This window comes from Salvia hispanica, chromosome 6 (genome assembly GCF_023119035.1).
Source record: "Salvia hispanica cultivar TCC Black 2014 chromosome 6, UniMelb_Shisp_WGS_1.0, whole genome shotgun sequence".
NCBI classification, from domain to species: Eukaryota; Viridiplantae; Streptophyta; class Magnoliopsida; order Lamiales; family Lamiaceae; genus Salvia; species Salvia hispanica.
Genome location: NC_062970.1, coordinates 33,014,235 through 33,034,846, shown reverse-complemented (window position 1 = coordinate 33,034,846; position 20,612 = coordinate 33,014,235). Strand labels below are relative to the sequence as shown.

General features: G+C 36.3%; 4 protein-coding genes across 5 annotated transcripts; 2 read left to right on the top strand and 2 right to left on the bottom strand.

Annotated features, from left to right (window-relative positions):
* The first annotated feature begins 1,809 nt into the window (after window positions 1-1,809).
* Window positions 1,810-7,362, top strand: LOC125196386 (CCR4-NOT transcription complex subunit 9-like). The gene is made up of 9 exons (XM_048094880.1): window positions 1,810-2,211; window positions 2,612-2,683; window positions 3,296-3,385; window positions 4,876-4,918; window positions 5,551-5,657; window positions 6,246-6,341; window positions 6,665-6,855; window positions 6,922-6,991; window positions 7,072-7,362. The coding sequence occupies exons 1-9, from the start codon at window positions 2,044-2,046 to the stop codon at window positions 7,171-7,173; spliced, it is 939 nt and encodes a 312-aa protein (XP_047950837.1). The 5' UTR covers window positions 1,810-2,043; the 3' UTR covers window positions 7,174-7,362.
* A 792-nt stretch (window positions 7,363-8,154) lies between these two features.
* On the bottom strand, window positions 8,155-10,755 carry LOC125192947 (uncharacterized membrane protein YuiD-like). 2 transcript variants are annotated; one of them, XM_048090630.1, is made up of 5 exons: window positions 10,477-10,750; window positions 9,463-9,619; window positions 9,140-9,190; window positions 8,942-9,034; window positions 8,155-8,474 (listed from the first exon to the last, which is right to left on the bottom strand). In XM_048090630.1, exons 1-5 carry the CDS (start codon window positions 10,599-10,601, stop codon window positions 8,412-8,414), a joined length of 489 nt encoding a protein of 162 aa, XP_047946587.1. In that variant the 5' UTR covers window positions 10,602-10,750; the 3' UTR covers window positions 8,155-8,411. The 2 variants fall into 2 exon arrangements, with proteins under 2 accessions (XP_047946587.1, XP_047946586.1); XM_048090629.1 differs by having other exon boundaries at window positions 8,390-8,665; window positions 10,477-10,755.
* A 364-nt stretch (window positions 10,756-11,119) lies between these two features.
* LOC125196118 (aspartate carbamoyltransferase 1, chloroplastic-like) lies at window positions 11,120-14,153 on the top strand. Its single transcript, XM_048094498.1, has 6 exons — window positions 11,120-11,271; window positions 11,841-12,400; window positions 12,468-12,607; window positions 13,061-13,234; window positions 13,426-13,662; window positions 13,761-14,153. The coding sequence occupies exons 2-6, from the start codon at window positions 11,845-11,847 to the stop codon at window positions 13,866-13,868; spliced, it is 1,215 nt and encodes a 404-aa protein (XP_047950455.1). The 5' UTR covers window positions 11,120-11,271; window positions 11,841-11,844; the 3' UTR covers window positions 13,869-14,153.
* Window positions 14,154-15,674: 1,521 nt separating this feature from the next.
* LOC125196119 (small ubiquitin-related modifier 1-like) lies at window positions 15,675-16,617 on the bottom strand. Its single transcript, XM_048094499.1, has 3 exons — window positions 16,433-16,617; window positions 16,038-16,187; window positions 15,675-15,954 (listed from the first exon to the last, which is right to left on the bottom strand). The coding sequence occupies exons 1-3, from the start codon at window positions 16,502-16,504 to the stop codon at window positions 15,895-15,897; spliced, it is 282 nt and encodes a 93-aa protein (XP_047950456.1). The 5' UTR covers window positions 16,505-16,617; the 3' UTR covers window positions 15,675-15,894.
* Between the last annotated feature and the right edge of the window lie 3,995 nt (window positions 16,618-20,612).

The following is a 20,612-nucleotide window of genomic DNA, read 5'->3' as shown; positions in this document are numbered from 1 at the left end:
TAGTCCTTTTTGACCTTTTCCAAGAGACAATGCCTATTTTCTTTACAACTTCAAAAAATCGTAATATGTGCACTGGCGGACACAGGTGGAGGGATGGAAGGGCTTAAGCCCTCCCCAACAAGTTTTTTTTCATATTTTTCTATTTATAAATTTTTTGAATATTAATGATAACAGTTTTCAGCCCTTCCCAAACCAATATAATTGAAGACTAAATTTCTGGAATTAAATGATGTGAAGGGGCTGAATAAATTTTGAGAATCGAAAATTTGCAGAAGATAATGAAAGAAGAAAATGGCTGACGAAACTTTGGGGAAGAAGTTAGTAATATAATATTGAAAGTCACATTTAAAAAGTACCATTTTGACTTTTGAGCTCCAATTAATGTTTTCTTATAAAATTATGAAATTTATCGACGCTATAAATTTTGATCAATGAAAACTTCCTTAATTCCTTTTGTTATGTTGCATAAATTGTTAAATTTACTTTCAAATATAGCTAAAATGCTTAACAAAGATTTTTTTTCTACTTTTCAAGTTCTTCTCAGCGTAAATCACTTCCTTAACTTCCTTAATTCCTTAGCTATGTTAAATTTATGATGGGTTAGACTAGTTTATATGATCTTTTTTTATGATATAAGTATTATTTTTTTCATATATATAACCTCCATTTTAAGATAGTTGAAAATTTCTTTTGGACGAGAATAAAGTATGAGACAAGATAAATTTTTTGCCAAAAAAGTAATGATTCAACTACCTTGAGACAACCCAAAAAGGAATACAACTCAACTACCTTGGATAGAAGAGTATAATACTCCATCAGTTTACAAGAAATATAAATTCTTTCATTTTTGAACCGTTTCTTAAAGATAGAATCTTTTTATTTTAGAAAATGGACACACAATCCACTAACACTAATTTCACTACCTTTTTCTCCTCATATATCTTATTTTACCCATTTTTTTCTTTTATTTTCTTTTACTTTACAGGTTTTGCATTAAAACTCGTGCCGTTACCACAGTTTCTGTTTTTATGAAATGGAAGGAGTATATGGTTAAGCCCCTACCATTAAAATTTTCTGCGTCCGCCACTGAATATGTGTGAATCGATACGTTACTATTTGAAAAAAAAAACTACACTCTGCATTACATCGAAAATCTAATCATTATTGTTTCAAATTTTCGTCATAACTAGCTGACATTTTTAAATTTTGAAAACAATAATTGTTCTTTAACTAAGTAGTACAATGTAATTATAAAAAAATTATACGAATATTTATATGAAAGTTTGTCACATGGTGAATGATTGTAGCTAGGCATGTTTGGTACACAAAATGAAATAATGTGTTATAAATTTATTGTGACATCTGTTATTAAAATTTGTAATATGTATTTCATTATTTGGTCACAATGTTAAATACAGTCAAGATTTTTAGATTAATTAGTTTAGTGGAGTATATCATTTGGAGCGGAGGTGATATAATTAGTTCAAACAACGTATTATGGTGTTAGTACATTTTTACACTTTTTCATATTTGCGGAGTTTTTGTTTATTAAGAAACACAATATAGTCACATGTATATTATGCACCTAATCACATCACACGTATGCAAAATTGCAAATGAACCTATATGCATAATTGCAACTCATGCATTTCACATGACTTATGTGACTTTTAACAACAATATAGGGAATATTGATTTACGACGAAATTAGATAATACTATCATCATATTTTTTATCTTATTCTAAACCTAATCCAACCAAATAGGATTATGTTTCTCTTTTAAAAACTCCAAACCCCACTCCTATTTCCAATTTATTTGGTGTTCCTTTCCCCTCTCTCTCTCCAATATCTGCAGCGGCAGCGCGTCTCCAACACCGCAGCGCACTCTCCCTCACACATCAAATTCCTCCACCGGCGGCGCGTGCGGAACGCGAAGCTGACTCATTCCTGCACGTGTTTCCCATCCTCTCTCCTCTCCTCCCCCCTTAAGCAAATCGGAAAAGCAAGAAGCCCCTGCCAATTGACACAACAAAACCGGATAAATGTCAACCCTTCCTCCGCCACTGAACTTGAAAGCCGTCCCCTTTGAGGCCACCGGCAGCTCCTCCGCCGCCGCCAACAAAGACCGCAGGATGCAATCATCTGAGCAGTTGGTTCTCGATCTTTGCAATCCGGATCTCCGAGAAAATGCGCTTCTCGAACTTTCCAAGGTCAAATCTTGAGTCTGAATGTTTATTATTTTTGTAAATTTATTATTTTGACACTCAGAAACCCCTTCTATGATTCATTTACGATCTCACATTTCATAATCGAACGAACTTTGTAAACTCCGATGAGGAAATTTGGTACGAGGGGATATATAAAAGTAAAATTAAGACTTTGATTGTCAGTAAATGCGTGTATGCCAACAAGGAAACGTTATTTCATTTGAATAACTTTGCAAAGTTTTGAGCTTTTTGATTTGGTCTGCTGAATTGCATGGTGGAATGGTTTGTAAGTAGCAAATTTGTGTCTTTTAGGTTTTCTGTGCATCTATTTCATTTCTATCAGTTTTAATTATGCTTCTGATTCTCCTGTTTGTTATCCACTGTCTTGTTTCCGTTCAAGCAGAAGAGAGAACTTTTTCAAGATCTGGCTCCATTGCTGTGGAATTCCTTTGGCACCATTGCTGCTCTTCTGCAGGTTTGTTGATATCATTAAAATGAAATTGCACTTTCCTTTTTCTATAGTGGTATACCAGGGTAATATTTGGATCCGTGACGATTCTAGTTTATGTATTCTTCGTTTCTCAATTATGGAAATAGAAGCTTTTATTTTAACAACATTGTCAATTTTGTGCTCTTATGGCGCTTCAGATATTCGATACAATCATTCTGGAACCGAGCAATGTTTTTATAAGAATAGCCTGTTGCCTTACCCAATACCTTGCTATATATGTAGTGAACCTGGATCACGTTAGGTCGTTGCAGTAAAAGCTATACTGCCTCATACTTTATTCAATTTCATCTCATTGGGATTGTCGGTTACTGCATGACTTGAAATCTACGACGTAAACATTGTGCATGCTAACCTTTTTCGCGCTACTTTTTGATGAAGATATCTAGGGACTGATTTTTTTCCTATTATTATTAACTTCTACCAAAATTTGGTGTGATATGTTAAAGTTGGCTGATTTTGTTCTTACAACTTTTGCTTGAAATTTGGTTTATTTAAACTGTTGAGCATTAGTCTTAAGCAATTCTAGTGCTGCATCTGTGTTTTATACATATTCCGTTGTTTATTGACCTCCTCCAGGAAATAGTCTCCATTTACCCAGTTTTGTCACCGCCAAATCTGACTCCTGCACAGTCGAATAGAGTTTGCAATGCACTTGCGTTACTTCAGGTAACATTGGTCTCTGTTCACATACAGATTTTGTTTCTTCTACCTGCGAATTGGTTTGGTGATTGTTGATTTTTCTGCAAATCAATGTTGTCAATGGTGTATGACGGTTATGAATGGTTAAATAAAAATATTATAAACATAGATAAAAATAAGAAATATAACATGCAAAAACTTGGAAAATGATAGAAACATAATATATCTCAAACCTTGGCTCAATATTTAAAACATAAAGTCATTACATAATATGTCCGATAATTTAAGTCTTAGCATAACACTAATTAAAATGTAAAGTCATAAATTTCCATGCTTGGCGGGTTAATGGAGTAAATGGATCAGGTTGGCCGTTGGCGGGTTTATAATGCAAGCTCACGTAATCAAGCTCACATCCCATGATACAACTAATCACTAGGCTATTTTTACGCATATTACAAAGATCCAAAACTGCAAGAAAACAACCAAAATTTAATAATGCAAGCGCACATAATCTATACCTTAAGCAAACTATCATACAAAAATTATTAATGCAAGCTCACGTAATCAATACCTTAAGCAAACTATCAAACAAAACTTAATAATGCAATCTCACATAATTAATACCTTAAGCAAATTGTCAAACAAAACTTAATAATGCAATCTCACGTAATCAATACCTTAAGCAAACTATGAAATCAAACTGAAACATTTTCATGGCAACTGTAATGCGACCAGGATACTTTATGTAAACTGGACACGATAGAAAGGGATGGAATGTTGCTGGGAAAGACGTGATTTATGGATAGTGATGATGGAATAAATGACGCCACAAATGAGGGTGAAAACTCGAATGATAAGTTGATACGGAGTTGAAGGCGGGTGGTCCATTTATTCTCGATAAGATGTCAACACGTTGGACTTTGGCCATAGTAAATAGACCGAATAGGATTGAAAATGAAAATAAGAAAAAAAAACATATAACTCTTCTTTTTCAAGGAAAGCCTCCGGTAACAATTGCCGTTCAATAAAATGCAGAAGCTAATCTATGACTCTTCTCGTCACTTCTCAATATCTCCACATAGTTATCCCTTTCCATGCATTTATATCTTCTCGAAACCACCTCGACATGTCAGCCAATTTTGATCTCGGCCCATACACCGATACACGCTTCGGTGTATTGCGTTGCATTCAACGGTCTTCTCGTTTTCAGCCAAGTCAGGACTCTGGCCCAACCCATCGGGGTTCTTCGCGTTGCTTGGGTTTCCGAACATGGATTGCATCACTTAGCGTGGGAAGTGGTAGGTAAAAATGCAGAAGTTGGAATTGGAGACATTTACCTGCTGTTTACGACTATGCTTTTACCTCTTGTGGCTTGTTCCAGTCCCCAGTCTAGCATAGCCATTGCCCTTTCTAAATATCATTTGAAGTACTGGGTCATCCAATTAAAATAAATCTTAATATACGGAAAGTATCTTATGGACCTTCTTAAACTTACATGCTTTTCACTTTTCTTGCAGTGTGTGGCCTCACATCCGGACACAAGAATGTTATTCCTCAATGGTAATTTTCATGGACATATGTAGTATCTTGCCTAATCTAGTGATACTAACCATGTCAGGTGTCTAGTGGAGCCTCTTACATTTCTCCTTTGGTAGAGGCTGAGTTCCTATCTTTGTGGGGTAGAATGATGATTCCGTTCTTTCATAGTCACTCTTATCATGCTATTGGCTACATCTACCAGTGCTGTGTACTCCGCTTTACCTTGATTGGGTCACAGTGTAATAAGATAGCATGACTGCCTCTGCTTGCAACTTCACATGGCTAAAAAGGCTAATCCAAATTGTTCAAAAGTAACTGCTCCCATATATATAAAGCTTTCCTTCTTTCCTTGTAGGACATAGGATTCCAAAATCACCCCTGTTGAAGATGCAATGCCCTCATTGCATTCGTTTTGTTTTGGGACCACCTTGCTAGATAGTTCCCTCATGGTGGGGTGGGCTCTAATAGCCCTTGCAATGGCGCCTATTAGTGCTACTACTACGGTAGCACAATGGGATCCATTTTCCAAAGTGGTTAATCCATGTTGCTAGAAGATTGTCAACCTTTTCTTCTTTCCTTGTTTTTTTTTTCTGTTGGATATGGGATGCTATGCATTGAAAGTGTCTGTTTATATTGATGTTTCCCTGTTGCAGCGCACATTCCTCTCTACTTGTATCCATTCCTTAATACGACCAGCAAATCAAGACCCTTTGAGTATCTGAGGCTTACAAGTTTAGGCGTTATAGGTGCTTTGGTCAAGGTATTCTCTATTGACCTAATTAACTTTCTATGCATGCATTGTAAGAAGTGTTATCAGTTATGCTCTTTAAATAGGAAAATCTTGCTATATATGGAAAACTTGCAACAGTTCTTTCCTTTGCTGAGACAATGTAATGAGGTGGAGGGTAGTAGAATTATGGAGGGAATCATTCTCATTAATGGTCTGTGGTATGTGGTGGGGCCTGGAATCAACAAAATAACGAGTACCAGTTTTAACGTATCACCCTTCTCCATCAATCAATTTCATTCCTGTTGCTGTTCCCGTCAATCAAACCCCATTAGTTTTTCGCATTCATGAAAGTATTCCCCCAACTTACTTGCAATAAAATGTTGTCTAGCTCACCAAACAATGCAATGTTGTCTTGTTCTCTTAAAATGTATGATCTGATCTGTCCGCATCCTAAGCTACCATCAAAGCAACAGTTGCCACATGTATATTCTGTCTTTCCTCAGTTTTATTAGTTATCTTTTGATTATACATTCCCTTCCAGCGATGGCCATTGCGTTCATTGCAAGAGAGCCTCATATTGCATTGTTCTTCATGATTCATTGTGTGTTTGGCTCTCAGGTTGATGACACCGAAGTTATCAGTTTCCTTTTGTCTACGGAGATCATTCCCTTGTGCTTGCGCACTATGGAGATGGGAAGTGAATTGTCTAAAACAGTAAGTTCCTTCTAGCAGTTCTAGGTCATTCATTTTTGGTATCCTTGTTTCAGAGATGCAGTCAAGGCTAATAATGCGTCTCTAAATATAAATACTACAATCTATCTTGTTGGTTTATACAACTATCCAATTCCACCTTAATAGACATTCTATTTTCACCTTCAATTAGTGTTTTTGGCGCATAATTTAACATTTGAACTAGGTGGGTTAAGAACGATAGTCTAATACTATGATAAATTGCTCCAGTGGAATAGTAATATACTCCTATTAGAGTAGAGAAATTATAGTGATACAGATTCGTAATCAAGACTTTCTTTTGGCAGGTGGCAACTTTCATTGTGCAGAAGATTTTGCTTGATGATGTGGGCTTAGAGTATATATGCACCACCGCTGAGCGCTTTTTTGCAGTAGGTAGAGTGCTGGGGAACATGGTTGCTGCACTGGCTGAACAGCCTTCATCACGGTTGCTGAAACACATTATCAGATGCTATCTTCGATTGTCTGATAATCCAAGGTATGTCTGTCAACTGCATATGCGTTTCTTCATTCATATTCTTAACCAATCTCCGTGTATACACAGAGCTTGCGACGCCCTGAGAAGCTGTCTGCCTGACATGCTTCGAGACGCGACCTTCAGTGGCTGCCTTCGTGTAAGTGCTCATGGATGTTTTCTTGGTGAAGTTAAACAGTCAATGTAGTTGTGAACCGATCTTGCAATGTTTCGTTTCAGGAGGATCCAACCACAAGAAGGTGGCTGCAGCAGTTGCTTCTCAACGTTCAAGGGCCTCGGGTTGCTATGGAAGCTGGTGGTTTTGATCATATGATGGGTTGATGATTTAGAGTTGCGGCATATCATATTCATGTCTCTCTCTACATATAATTAAACTATAAATTTATATAGTGTCTAAATTTATGACTCAATTTAGCTTGGAAGTTTAACTCAAAAACCCGAATCTTGCAAAGCTGAAAGCTTTGTATATTTTACATCATGGTTTGCAGTATCATTTGTGAGTTTATCTAACCGTCCATCTTATGTATTGTTTCTTCTATTATTAAGAAAAGAGCAGTGATAAATACACAAAACATTGTATACACAAAATTGGACATTTTAGATGTTTTACATTTACAATTAATTTTTGATGATTAATTATTTTTATTTTTATTTTTTATTTTTTAATTTGGTAAAGGATGATTAATTAATTTAATGTATCACGTTATTACCCTTCTATGATCTTTGGGAAAAAATAAGCTTTCTGTAATCACATTTTCATTTTATTCTTTACCTTTTTATTATTTTATCCTTTCTTAGCCAATCGTGACTTTATTCGGATACAGTGAAATAAAATGTAGATTCTGTATTATCTACATTTGTTTACATAAATTTATTCTACTTATTTGATTTAATTTGTGATTACTTTGTGATTCAAAACCTGGACTTGACTTGAGTGCAACATCTTCACTTCAATCATGGAGCATATCAATATTGTGTTAAGGAGAAAGAGTGTTTGACTCTGCCCTCAATTTATCAATCACAAAACAATATTCCTCTGCTATATTGTATACGCTCACAACATTTAGTATCTTCCAAATACATTGCTTCAAATGAACACGACATTTGAATTTTCTTCAATGAAATCCGGATATACAACGCACTAACCTATCACTAAATTAAAATAACGTGTGATATCAATCTTGCAACTTAGTAGTACTCATTGCATATTACTACTACACACATATATACTTCAATTCTGTCGTATATAAATTTTTAACGAGCAGCCAACTATATTGCATATAAGTTTGACTCATTCAAAGATGAAACGAACCCGTACACCAGGCTAGATGACCCCAGTGCATTCAGGAACATTTTGAGAGAAACTTCACGAGCCCATACACTACACAGTTCAGTGTCATTTGAACAAATATTCGACTTGTAACAGGATTACATCTAAATCAAACCAGCTTTACATAAATAAAATCTTCAATGCAGATTCTTCATGTTCTCGTAATTTCTTTTCCAACTCTTCAGAAGATTATAAGCAATTTTGACATATCAAAGGAAAGTAAATGCTATTATGTAGAACTTATTTTCAAGAGGAATGCCACCAAACATCCCAACAAAGCACCTGCTAAAACCTGGAGTTGGAGATGAGAAAACCATAAGTGTGGTTGTCATGGTTTTAAGTTTACAAGTCCAGGATTCAAGGCAGTATATTACTTATTAGTCAAATCTGTTAAATAACAGAATTTTATATACTATACTATATGGTACTGCAACAGAAGAACAGAAGGTGCTCCACTACCCCCATCATATGTACGGCATATATCTACGAGAAGAGTATAATGTATATGTATAGTAAGTCCAGGAGATCATTTATTTGCAAGTAGCACTAATCTTCCATCAGATGACAATAAAATACTGAATATGGGTGAGGACATTTCAGACAACCATACTTGAGCCCATATATAAAAGACTATGTTGAGGGGGCAATTCAGCAAACTATACATATACATTTGAGATTGCATCAGCAAACTATGTCGAGGGGGCAATTCAGGCAACCATACTTTATAACTTTTTTTATATGTAATTTAGCAAACTGTACCTGCAGTGGAGTGTGGCCTAGCGAATCCCGAAGAGGTCTGACATTAGCAACCGGATGCCCAGGGGGCAATTCACACACAATTTGATTCAATAACTGCAATGTCGGTAGGAATAAATGGCATCAGATATGTCAGAAACAACTGCACCAATAAAATTATCTAATTTTAGACCATCCTGTCATCATAAAACCAGATCGCACCTCAGCTTGCCGACCCGCATGAAGTCTAATGCCAGTAGCATCGTACATCACCTGTAATATATCATTATTGTTAGCCAGGAAAAAATAGGAAAAAGGTTACAAACCCTAATAATATGAAAAAATTATCCCCTGTTTAACTATTTGACTTGAAACATTGAACTTAATGGAGTAACATATTCCAGTCTACTTTGTGAAAGAAGATAAGAAACTCCATATATAGTATAGAAAAATTACCATATCTGATGAGTCACATAGTTTAGAACTCAATAAACAAGCACACAATGCTAAAAGGAGGGAGAAAACCTGGTTTAGAAAGTACATACAACACATGCCAAGACAACTGCAATGGAAAATGATGCTGCTCCTACTCCTTCTTCCAAGCCAATTGCAGTTGCAAGAGCAGTGACAGTCGCTGAATGTGATGACGGCATTCCACCTGAGCTAACCATCTTTCTAGAATCCCATTTTTTATCCTTCAACCTACATAACTAAAGGGGACATATTGAAAAATCAAACACGAAATAGCATGATAACAAGTACTACTATAAATCTCCATCTGATAAAAGTTGAAAAGTTAACTAATTGCCACTATAATGTGTTATCACAACGAAAACACAGAAGTTGAAAGTTAGAAATAAATAGCTATGATAAAATGCTTGTCTTATATGGTCTATGCTAAGTGAATCCCTTTTAAGATAGCTAGCTTCGTATGCAACTCACTCAAATATATCATATGCTTTAATAGCAACTTTTGCAGCCATGAAGTCTGGGAAAAAGGTGAAGATCACACAAATTTGGTTTCCCTCTGAAACTCCCAAAGCCAGTGAAATATAGACGTTATATTACAGAGGCGCATATCCATATTTCAGCTGATGCACAATCAATATCGGTTCATGCTCGAGCTCATATATAAGAAACTTTACATAAACGTTTCAGATATCAATTTTAGCATCAACAGAAAGAACAATATTCAGATTGAATACTTTTATATACTAGAAAAACCTTCCTTTTGTTTCAGATAGTTTTCCTTGGTAGTATACAATAAAAAACACACATAATTAATTAACTTGTTCAAATTACATTTCCTAATTGCACGTGAAAATGCAATGTTATACTTATACCAAACGATCAATACAATATCCGCAAATTTATGACGCAGTGCTTCAAATAGCAAGCAACAGAACATAATAGCGTGGGCAATATCTTGTTCAGTAGGTATTCTGAAGAAGCACACGGAAAATAATCGAGTCTCACCTCACATTATCAAATATCCATACAACCACTTGGTGCAGAAAAATTCCAACAATGTTAAAAGAGAAGAAAAAAAGTAGTCCTACCAAGTAGTGAAAGGTTTGAGGAACTGAGCAACTGCACAGGCGAGCAAGGCGGAAATGAGGGATAGGTTTGCAGGGGCAACGGCGGAACGGAGAGTCGCCGCAGCATCAGCATCGGCGGCGCCCATCACCTCGCTGCCGGATCGAATTCGTGCAATTGAGGGATACGGAATCGGGGGCGGAGGGGATTTGGAATTTCGATTGGGGAAGAATGGAAGAGGGAGAGTCACAGTTGGATGAAGCAACCTTGTTGCCGAAATCGGATGAATTCATTCTTTAAGATTTATTGTATTCAAATTAGCACGTCGGCTGCTCGAGAGGTTGACCAATTACCATATCCATAAACAGGATTTATTTATAAAATACTTAATTAGTATTGGTAAAGAATGGAGTACTATAATTTTGGTAGGATTTTTTTTTAATAAGGTCAGACTCATTTTTTATTAGTATATTTTTCTTTTTATTGCTCTTAGTACTATTTTACTAATTTTATGGAGTAGTATTATAAACTTGTACTGTTTCAAAAATTTCGGAAATATTTTTGATTAGATATGAAATTTTATGTAGTTTATTTTGTGTATTTAGTTAAAAGAGAATGAATAGAAATAATGATATTTGATTTTAGAAAAGGGAGTGGTATTTCCAAATAACCTATACTTGTAGAAACAAGTTTGAAAGTATCTTCTTCCGACGCGCCGCACTCTTGCTTTTTTCTGTGTATATCATTCTCCACTGTTTCTTCCGCCGTCTTCGACAGCAGCAAGGGAACTATCTGAAAAAACTTTCTTACTAGTCCAGGTAATCTCCGTTTCATGAATACATGTTTTGGTTAGACTGCATTCCATATAATATTTTCTGACTAACTACTACTACTACTACTACTACTACTACTACTACTATATATTTATCCCACACGTTTACCTGTCGCGCATTAAAACAATTGATTGAATCGCCATGCTTTAATAACTTATTTCTTGCTTGTTCGTCAATTGTTCGGTGATATGCCTCAAAGGCCTCGCTTAAGCTACTCCATCTGTTACATTTGAATTTGTTTCCAACCGAAATAGTACCAAAAGCAAAAACAAAAAATACTAGTAATAAACGACTAGAGAGCTGTGGGCTACCTTGTCCTACTCGTTTATTTTGGCATCTCTATTTGTGATGGTGTCATAGATGTGGTTATTGAGTCAAGAAAATGGACTGTTTATTTGATAGGATTAAGGGTAAAAATATGTACAAGGCATCTTTATTTGGACGATTTGATTCTGAATGCCTGCTTGTGGAGATGTTAACTACAAATATTTGAATCTTAGCAAAATTCTTGCTATGCTTGACTAATAACCTTTTCTGCTTCTATATTTGATTAGGTATATGGCATCATCTTCGCTATTTTCCACTTGCACCATAAATGGGAGTGTACTTGCTTCCAAGGCTTCACAGACCAGTGCTGAGCCTGTCTGCAATCATCTCAATGGTAGCTCAAAGCTAACGTATAGATCCCTGCCCATATCTGCATCTGCCGACATATCACATTCACGGGCTTTTCCAAATGGGAGAGCATTTGACTGGAAACAAGGGAACTTATCTCTCAGGGGTGGAGTCGGATGCAAAGCATTGGCTGTTGAGACAAAGCCTTTCTTTTCCGTGGGGAGTAAGTTTCAACTTGAAGATGTCATTGAAGCTCAACAGTTTAATAGAGATACTCTCAGTGCCATATTTGATGTGGCAAAGGAGATGGAGAAGATTGAGAAGAACTCAACTGGAAGCAACCTTCTAAAGGGGTATCTGATGGCTACCCTGTTTTATGAGCCTTCAACCAGAACTAGGCTTTCATTTGAGTCCGCTATGAAACGTTTGGGTGGGGAAGTGTTAACTACAGAAAATGCACGGGAGTTCTCGTCAGCAGCAAAGGGGGAGACACTTGAAGGTAGTTAGACAACTGTTTATTTGAGCCTTTACGATTACATGCTAATACTGATCCATATTATCCCCAGATACCATAAGAACAGTTGAAGGCTACACTGATATCATAGTAATGAGGCATTTTGAAAGTGGTGCTGCAAGAAGAGCAGCGGCGACAGCCAATATCCCAGTTATCAATGCCGGAGATGGTCCTGGACAGCATCCAACCCAGGTCTGCAAACTGAAGTTTGTACTGAAGTTTGTTGAACATATAAATTTTTTGATCATGTTTTTAAAATCTGGAATTGCACATGCAAACTGCATTTGCATGTGTCCCCATGGAACAATGTTTAAAGCATATTGTGTTCTCAAGTGATCATAAGAAACATGATTTGAGTTCTGTGTGACTTAAAGCAAAAAGTTGACAAGAATGTTATTACATTCATATGAATGAATGTAGATTAATTACACTGGTTTCCTTTTATGAGAATCTTAAACTAATGCAGTGGTTCTATGTATTTGTCTGCTGGACCATAAACTTTGTCTAATCATCCATCTTCGCAATTTAAAGCTTAATTTAGAGGTTTATATACAACATAGTACTATTGTGTATAGGCTAAAACAGATATATCATTATGTTCGGCTCATTGTATTGTACTTATCTTCTTTTCATGTTGATGGACAGGCTCTCCTCGATGTATACACTATTCAAAAAGAGAGAGGAAAACTTGATGGAATCAAAGTCGGGCTTGTAGGAGATCTTGCTTATGGGAGAACAGTTCGCTCACTTGCCTATCTGCTGGCCAAGTACAAAGATGTCAAAATCTATTTTGTGTCGCCAGAAGTAGTGAAAATGAAGGTAGTCAGAATATGTAGTTTCCCATAGAGAACATGCCATATACCTGTGAGCTTAATTAATCTCTTCCAAAGTAATGATTTCAGGGGAAATGATAATTATGTTTATAATCTAAATAAAAAGAGACTGTAAGTTTTCCTTAATATTTGACAATAAGGTGAGATAATATTGTTTTGGTTTTGACATCATTTCAGGAAGACATAAAAGATTATCTTACCTCTCAAGGAGTTGAATGGGAAGAGAGTGCTGATTTAATGGAGGTGGCTTCAAAATGTGATGTTGTTTATCAAACCCGTATTCAGCGAGAAAGATTTGGAGGAAGAACTGATCTTTATGAAGAAGCTAGAGGCAAGTACATTGTGGATCAGAATGTACTGGATGTGATGCAGGAACATGCAATCATAATGCATCCTCTACCACGGCTTGATGAGGTCGGTTTGTCTTCATTATCATTTTTGGATGTGTTTATTTTCGAACTTGCCATGTCTCATTTCCTGATTTATGGGTTCTATCCATGGACGAACTTCAGATAACTGTCGAAGTTGATGCTGATCCAAGGGCTGCCTACTTCAGACAAGCAAAGAATGGCCTATACATCCGTATGGCCCTTTTGAAGCTTTTGCTTCTCGGCTGGTAAAAGATGCATTTTCTCTGAGAAGTTATAGCGGATTGCCTCCTTGAAGATAGAAGTTGAGGAACTATTCCAATTTTTCCCAGTCACATGTTGCATATTGCTCTGGCAATTGGCGCTAAAATTTTGTTTCTAGGGTATATTTCATATAAGCATATGATTACATTACATTCCGATTTTGTCTTCTAAGATGATCCATCGTATTGTTGATTTTGAATTCATGATTTGGATTCATAAGATATTTACTTATCAATCAATATACTATTGTGCTTTTTCATTCATTTGAAGCAACTGAATGTGTGTACCAGAAACTCAAATGAAGGAAAGAAGGGTTGCAACTGAATGTGTATACTAGGAACTCTGAAAAAACGACCAAAGTTTTTTTTTAATGCAATTAAGAATGTTAAATTATATTTCTAAATATATTATTAACGCTTTTAAAAACTCCTCATTCTTGATGTCTCAAATAAGGTTAACCATCCAAATGAAAGCATATTTTTCAAAGAATTTCAACGAAAATAATTGAATCTATATTAGTGTTCAATATACGGTGTTTTTGTCCACTAGATAGCACATCAATTCTCAAAAGTTACGTTTGCAAATATTAACTTTGAGATTAATATTCTATTTTTAAATTTTATGGGAATAACTATTTAGAGCATCCGCAATGGTGCTTAGGCCAGCCATAGGCCAGCCATTCTCTCCCCTGCCACGTCAGCAACACTAAAAAAACCACCTGCCACATCAGATTTAGGCCAGCCATAGGCCAGCCGCAATAAAAATAATTCAAAATATACTACATTTACGGAATTAAAATTACGACACATATACGAGAAAAATTCGTTAGTTTTATTTAAATAAAAAAAGTACATTAACTAAAAATCAAAAAAATTACATAATAAAAAAAAAATCCGGGCTTCCACACACGAGCCACCGCCCCACTCTACTCCTCACTAATTTATTAAAAAAATACATTAAAAAATGTTAGTATGCCTTGAATCCGTTATAGTTTGCCGTTATAATTAGGTATAATTAATTACCATTAGTAATTTAATATAGTCAAATTGCAATCACCGTCTATTTTTTGACGGTTCTGTTAAGTGAGGACCGATTCGGGTTCGAGTTTATTTGTGAGAGACCAAATAATCAAAATGATAATGTTAAAGACCAAATTGATAAAACGGCCACATGTTAAGGACCACATTTGGCCTTTACTCATTTAACTTTCATACTGTGATTGGGTTCTAATGAAATTTTCATATTTTATGTATTTTTTCAAAATATTTTCATCTATGTTTCACATGCTAAATATATAATCGAATGAGGCACATTAGGGTGTCCACAATAGATAAGGCCATGGCAAGCCCAAACCACAAATTAATTATTTTTTTATATTTTAATTTAACTAGAATAAAAATTATTGGACTATAATAATTAAAAAAATGCATAATTTAATAAAAAATTTAAATAAAAAATTTTGAAAGTAGAATTGAGACAAATTGAAAAAGATGAAGATTGGAATGAAGTAAAAAAATTGAGAATAATGGGTATATTTATAGTAAGAAATAAATAAGAAAAAAAATCTATTAAAACTTGAGCTGAGCCGGCCGCCACAATAGGGCGTCCAAGAGCCCTGGCCCAGCCAACTGTTCGGCGCGCCAATGGGCTACCCCCGCCGCGGCTCTGCTTGTCCTCCACTATAGGAGCCACGGCCCGGCCAAGACCCATGCCCGAGAGCCTCAGCTCCCTATAGTGGATACTCTCTTATATGTCAATTGCCGAAAATAAGAGGGTTATCCTAATAATTGGCGATTGACCCACAAACTTCAATTTCTATCTCATAACCCAACTCAAGTCGGTAAAAAAAGCCAATGTTGATGAAATACAAAGCACCAGAAACCAGCATATAAACCCCAATGTCTAACAAACTCGATAATGAAATTGAAATACATAACTTATGCATAATCTAGAATAGATTAAATCTGACTTGCATTCACCTAGTAATATGTAAATATAGATCCATTTCCTTGCTTCAGGCGCCACCAGTCTGGTGCAACATTGCATCAACCTCATCACCATCCTCCATTTCAAGCTGTAAAACAAATCATATTCTCTATAAATGCTCTTTCTCTATGTGTCAATGTATGTGAAAGAGAGAGGATAGGGATAATTAACCTCATCCGGTGTCTGCTCGGGTCGGAGACGACGGCCGTCAAAGAGGAAAGCAATAGAGCTGTACTCAACCGATTGTCGGTCGCAGTAAGCATTCATCAGCTTCTTCAGCGCCGTGCTTCTCTTGATCCTAAAAAACACCTCATTTCCGTCCTGACAATTCACAAATTTTTCTTCAACTTATTTTCACCACAAAATTCATACACAAAATTGAATTCTAGTACAACATACGCTCCAAAACCACAATATTTGTTGAAGATGAGAAAGGATGCTTTCGTCACATAAAAAGGGGAGAACCCTAGAATTTAAGCGATCGCCGTGAAAAGCTTTAATCGTAACGCATGCTAACTTGAAATCACAAAAAGGAACAGAAGGCGTGGGCGAAGAAAGAGTGGTACCTGGCCTTTAACTTTGAGATTGATGTGAATGGTAGAATCAGCGGGCTTCTTGTCGTCTTCAACGGTAGACATTGTTTCCGCTCCGATTTGCTGCAACACACAACTTGTGTGGGTGGGTAATGGGTTTATATTTCGAAATATCTTGGTTTTCTGTACGAATTTGAGATTTTCAATAAAGCGGGAATGGATGAATGGCTGAGATTATTAGGTGTGTGATCGACGATTGGAATTGGGCAGTAATGTAATGCACGCTGCGTAGGAAGTAAGCTAACCAATTGTTTTCTAGAAATGAGAGGGAATCATTTTCGACGCGCTATTATTAATTGCTATTCTCATGCTTGCTAATTGTTCACGATATTGTTCAATCTTCTGAAGCATCACAAACAAACAAGAGTTGAAAAAGCTTCAAAAATTTTAACCAAAACACAAAAGTTGAAGATTCTTCATATCACTGTTTACACTTGGTTGCATAAAGTGTTTTTTTTACTCCCTCCATCTCCGAATAAGAGTTACTGATTTCCATTTTGGTCCGTTCCCAATTAAAAGTAGCACTTCACTTTTACCATAAATGGTAGGTAGGTCCCACATTCCACTAACTCATTTCACTCATATTTTATTATAAAACCAATATAAAAAATTGGGTCTCACATTCCACTAACTTTTTCAACCAACTTTTCTTTACATTTCTTAAAACTCATGTCCGGTCAAAGTGCTACTCCTAACGGGGGACGGAGGGAGTATTAATTATTTTGCAAGTAAATAGTTATATAAAATAACTTTTTTTAGTAGTACGTACTAAATTAATGATTATATTAGTAATGTTAAGATTAGTTCAAGTAGTAATTAACTAATTGATCATATGTCATCATTATTTTGATAGTGATATATTAAAGCAAAAATAATGAAAATTTTAAAAGGCAGGTTAATTTTTAGATTAATTGATAATTTCTTCTTGATACGAACACGAACGTTCGACATCGAGTGCCACGATTATCGAAGGGGTGGAATATATAGTATTAGCTTGATTTAGTGCGGATATGAATATTTTTTTCGTTGTTCGGGGCGGCGCCAGAGGCAAATGGAGGGGGCGGACATGGTAAATTTATGTCCCGATAAGGGGGAAATAGTCGCACGGAGGGGGCGACCGCCCCCTCCTACCCCCTAGATCCGCCTGAAGGGGTTGGCAGCGGAAGCATACATAAATCGATTACATAATAATCCTGATCTATTTAGTAGATTATTTAGACAAATTCTATTCGCGCAATTATCACATGTATCATGCTCACAACTCAAATAAATCATGCTTTAAATTAATTAAAACCTAAAACATGCTTTTCTACGGTTTAGCTATTTTACCTTGATGATTATCCAAAGAATCGAAGATAGCTAGTGTCTTCTCCACGTGAAGATCTTCAGTACTAAACCACAGATCTTCTGTCTGGTTCCCGGACTGTAAACTGATATCAGGGGTGGGCTGTTCTCACCAGTATACTAGGACTTAAATAAAGAAGACGAAAAACCTTTCCCACGGAGGAGAAAAATCGTCCCTTTCCTATGTAGAGAGGGGGACGAAAATTTTGAAGAAAATTAAGTGTATTTTATGTCTCATTTATTCTTCTATTTATATTAAGTCACATATTGGGCCCAGACAAAGATCTATGGAAGGTTTTGGATATGGGCTCCTCCAATTAGCTTTTTACAATTAAATTGAACCCCAATTTAATATAAGCTTTTAATTGGAATATTACGAGCAGCCACTACAGAAGTAATATTGCACTCCCTATCCAAATCCGAAATTATAAGTAATCCGGGTTTCCATTGCTTGATATTTATTTCCCGCGCTTAAGATAGAAACATCCATTAATTAATCATTGTCTGCTATGAACTTAATTAATTAATATCTTATTAATTCCAAGAGTGGACTCAGTAAGAAATTCTTATTTATTATTCATAGAGTAATCAAACTCCAACTAGTTAGGTAACGAGTGTTGGTTTTGTTGTTAGAAGCTAATGATGGTTAGCGAAAGAGTGTTCTGAAATTTATAAAGAAAACCCTCGGTCCAGGGGATCCGCTAGACACTGGATCTAGGAATTCAGAGAACCTTAAGCTACCTGTCGTTGGGCACACAATCGCTACCTTAACTCCATCTTTAAAAAACCCTCAACCCGCTTTAGTTAAGAAAAACTAGTACATGGAAGTAGAGATCGAATCCACAGAGATGAATGCGCAAGTAAACATGTTTGAAGACTCGGGAACTTTTTTTGTTGGCTGCTGCCACGCAAGTTTGGGGTTGAGCTTTAATTCCTAGACTTGGTAATTGAGATATTCTACTCTAACAGCTAGATCTAGGCATAGACTTAAAAACATGCATATTAAATCGAAATAGAGCAAGACAATTACCAGATCTAATGAACAATTTCCTAAATTAACCTAGACTCGGGAAAGAAGCTAAACGTGGGGACCATTTTCTGAAAAGGTAGAGTACGACTAAAAAGTTGCAAAATAACTAACTAAAGGATTAACTAACAGCGATATCACCTTCTCCATTATATTGCACGAAACAACCAGCTAAAACAGAGCAAAGCGAGAATCGAAACAACGTAAACCAAATTAAACCGACAGAAATTAAGAACAGATAAAACTGAAGCAGATCTATAACTACTAGACGAGGCAAAATGAGAATGCAGAATTTAAACAACTAAATGAAACACATACAAGCAGACCCAACCACGGGACGCTTAATGCACTCCAGATCCAAGCCATCCACAACAACCAAACACCATTTCCATCTCCGATCCTCACTAGTCTACGTAGATTCAACCGATCGACAACAGATTTCTTACAAACCAACTCCAAACTCAGATCAATCAAAAATAATCAGCAAATCAAATCCAAAACAACACGATAAGATAAACGGAACATAAACAAACATATCCATTGCAAAATACAAAATATCCAACGATAGAAACAACACCAAAGCCGAGCCTCGAACAGCGAGGACTCGGCGAGTACCAAAAGTAGACAGAAAATTAAAGACAATTCTTTCTTCGCCTCCGTAGAGATGGTGTTGCACCCAAACCTTCGATGAAACTAGAACCCCCCTGAATATTTTCCCCCTCAGTGTGTGAGTGTGTAGAGAAAAAGTGGAAAACTAAGCTAGGAGCTAAAAGGTGATGATCAAGACTGCCTTCATGTTGATTGCGTGCTCCTTTTTATAGTGGATAGAGCTTCTAGACTGTTCTTGTGATTCCTATTTTGCCCTCCAATCGATGCTCCTCAGTCTAGTGGCTCTTCATCCTTCTGCTCAATTTTCCTTGCCAGCTTCCTTCACCAGGCGATCTCTGTCTTCCTCCTGGGGCTGGCATTTTCTCTACACACCTGGCTCAAAAAGGTTTGTTAGACCTGGGAGATCGCAGAATTTAACCCTATAACCAATGCATGAAATTAGCCTTATCACTAGGTTCTGAATAATAAAACTTTATTTCAAGCTCCTCTTGAGGATGTTATCAAACGAGACTCACCCCGCGCACGATTCAACATAATAGCAATCCTAGCACCGCTAGATATTAATCACCACTACCCAATATACCAGGCTTATTGGGTTGCGAAAAATCCGCACCATTTGGTAAGTCAAAGTAGTGCATAATCAATACCGTATGCTCAATGCTAAGGTACATTGATTAAGAAACAATAATTTAAAAGACCTCGTCTTTCAGTAGATAGCATAAAGACATGTCTCGCTGTTAGATCCAATTTAGTGCTATACCACAACAACATTATCTTATTTCAGTAAGACTTAAAAATAATCGAACTGAAATTGCAACCTTTCACGATAGGTAGTCTAAGCCTATTGAAGAGTGGTTTAGAAGCTAATAATAGTTAGCGAAAGAGTGTTCTAAAATTAATGAAGAAAACCACCGGTCCAGGAAATCCGCTAGACACTGGTCTAGGAACTCAGAGAACCTTGAGCTACCTGTCGTTGGGCACACAATCACTACCTTAACTCCCCCTTCAAAACCCTCAACCCGCTTTAGCTAAGAAAATTAGTACATGGAAGTAGGGATCGAATCCACAGAGATGAATGCGCAAGTAAACATGTTCAAAGACTCGGGAACTATTTTTTTTTTGGCTGCTGCCACACAATTTTTGGGGTTGAGCTTTAATTCCTAGACTTGGTAA

Coding starts and splice junctions, on each gene's coding strand:
- LOC125192947 (XM_048090629.1), bottom strand. CDS start 10,601: ATGGGCGCCGCCGATGCTGATGCTGCGGCGACTCTCCGTTCCGCCGTT. Junction 9,620..10,476: donor CTCAAACCTTTCACTACTTG/GTAGGACTACTT, acceptor TTAGTTATGTAG/GTTGAAGGATAAAAAATGGG. Junction 8,666..8,941: donor TAGGCCACACTCCACTGCAG/GTACAGTTTGCT, acceptor CTCTTCTCGTAG/ATATATGCCGTACATATGAT.
- LOC125196119 (XM_048094499.1), bottom strand. CDS start 16,504: ATGTCTACCGTTGAAGACGACAAGAAGCCCGCTGATTCTACCATTCAC. Junction 16,188..16,432: donor ATCTCAAAGTTAAAGGCCAG/GTACCACTCTTT, acceptor GTGAATTGTCAG/GACGGAAATGAGGTGTTTTT. Junction 15,955..16,037: donor CCGAGCAGACACCGGATGAG/GTTAATTATCCC, acceptor TTTGTTTTACAG/CTTGAAATGGAGGATGGTGA.
- LOC125196118 (XM_048094498.1), top strand. CDS start 11,845: ATGGCATCATCTTCGCTATTTTCCACTTGCACCATAAATGGGAGTGTA. Junction 12,401..12,467: donor AAAGGGGGAGACACTTGAAG/GTAGTTAGACAA, acceptor TATTATCCCCAG/ATACCATAAGAACAGTTGAA. Junction 12,608..13,060: donor CTGGACAGCATCCAACCCAG/GTCTGCAAACTG, acceptor GTTGATGGACAG/GCTCTCCTCGATGTATACAC.
- LOC125196386 (XM_048094880.1), top strand. CDS start 2,044: ATGTCAACCCTTCCTCCGCCACTGAACTTGAAAGCCGTCCCCTTTGAG. Junction 2,684..3,295: donor CCATTGCTGCTCTTCTGCAG/GTTTGTTGATAT, acceptor GACCTCCTCCAG/GAAATAGTCTCCATTTACCC. Junction 6,992..7,071: donor CCTTCAGTGGCTGCCTTCGT/GTAAGTGCTCAT, acceptor GTTTCGTTTCAG/GAGGATCCAACCACAAGAAG.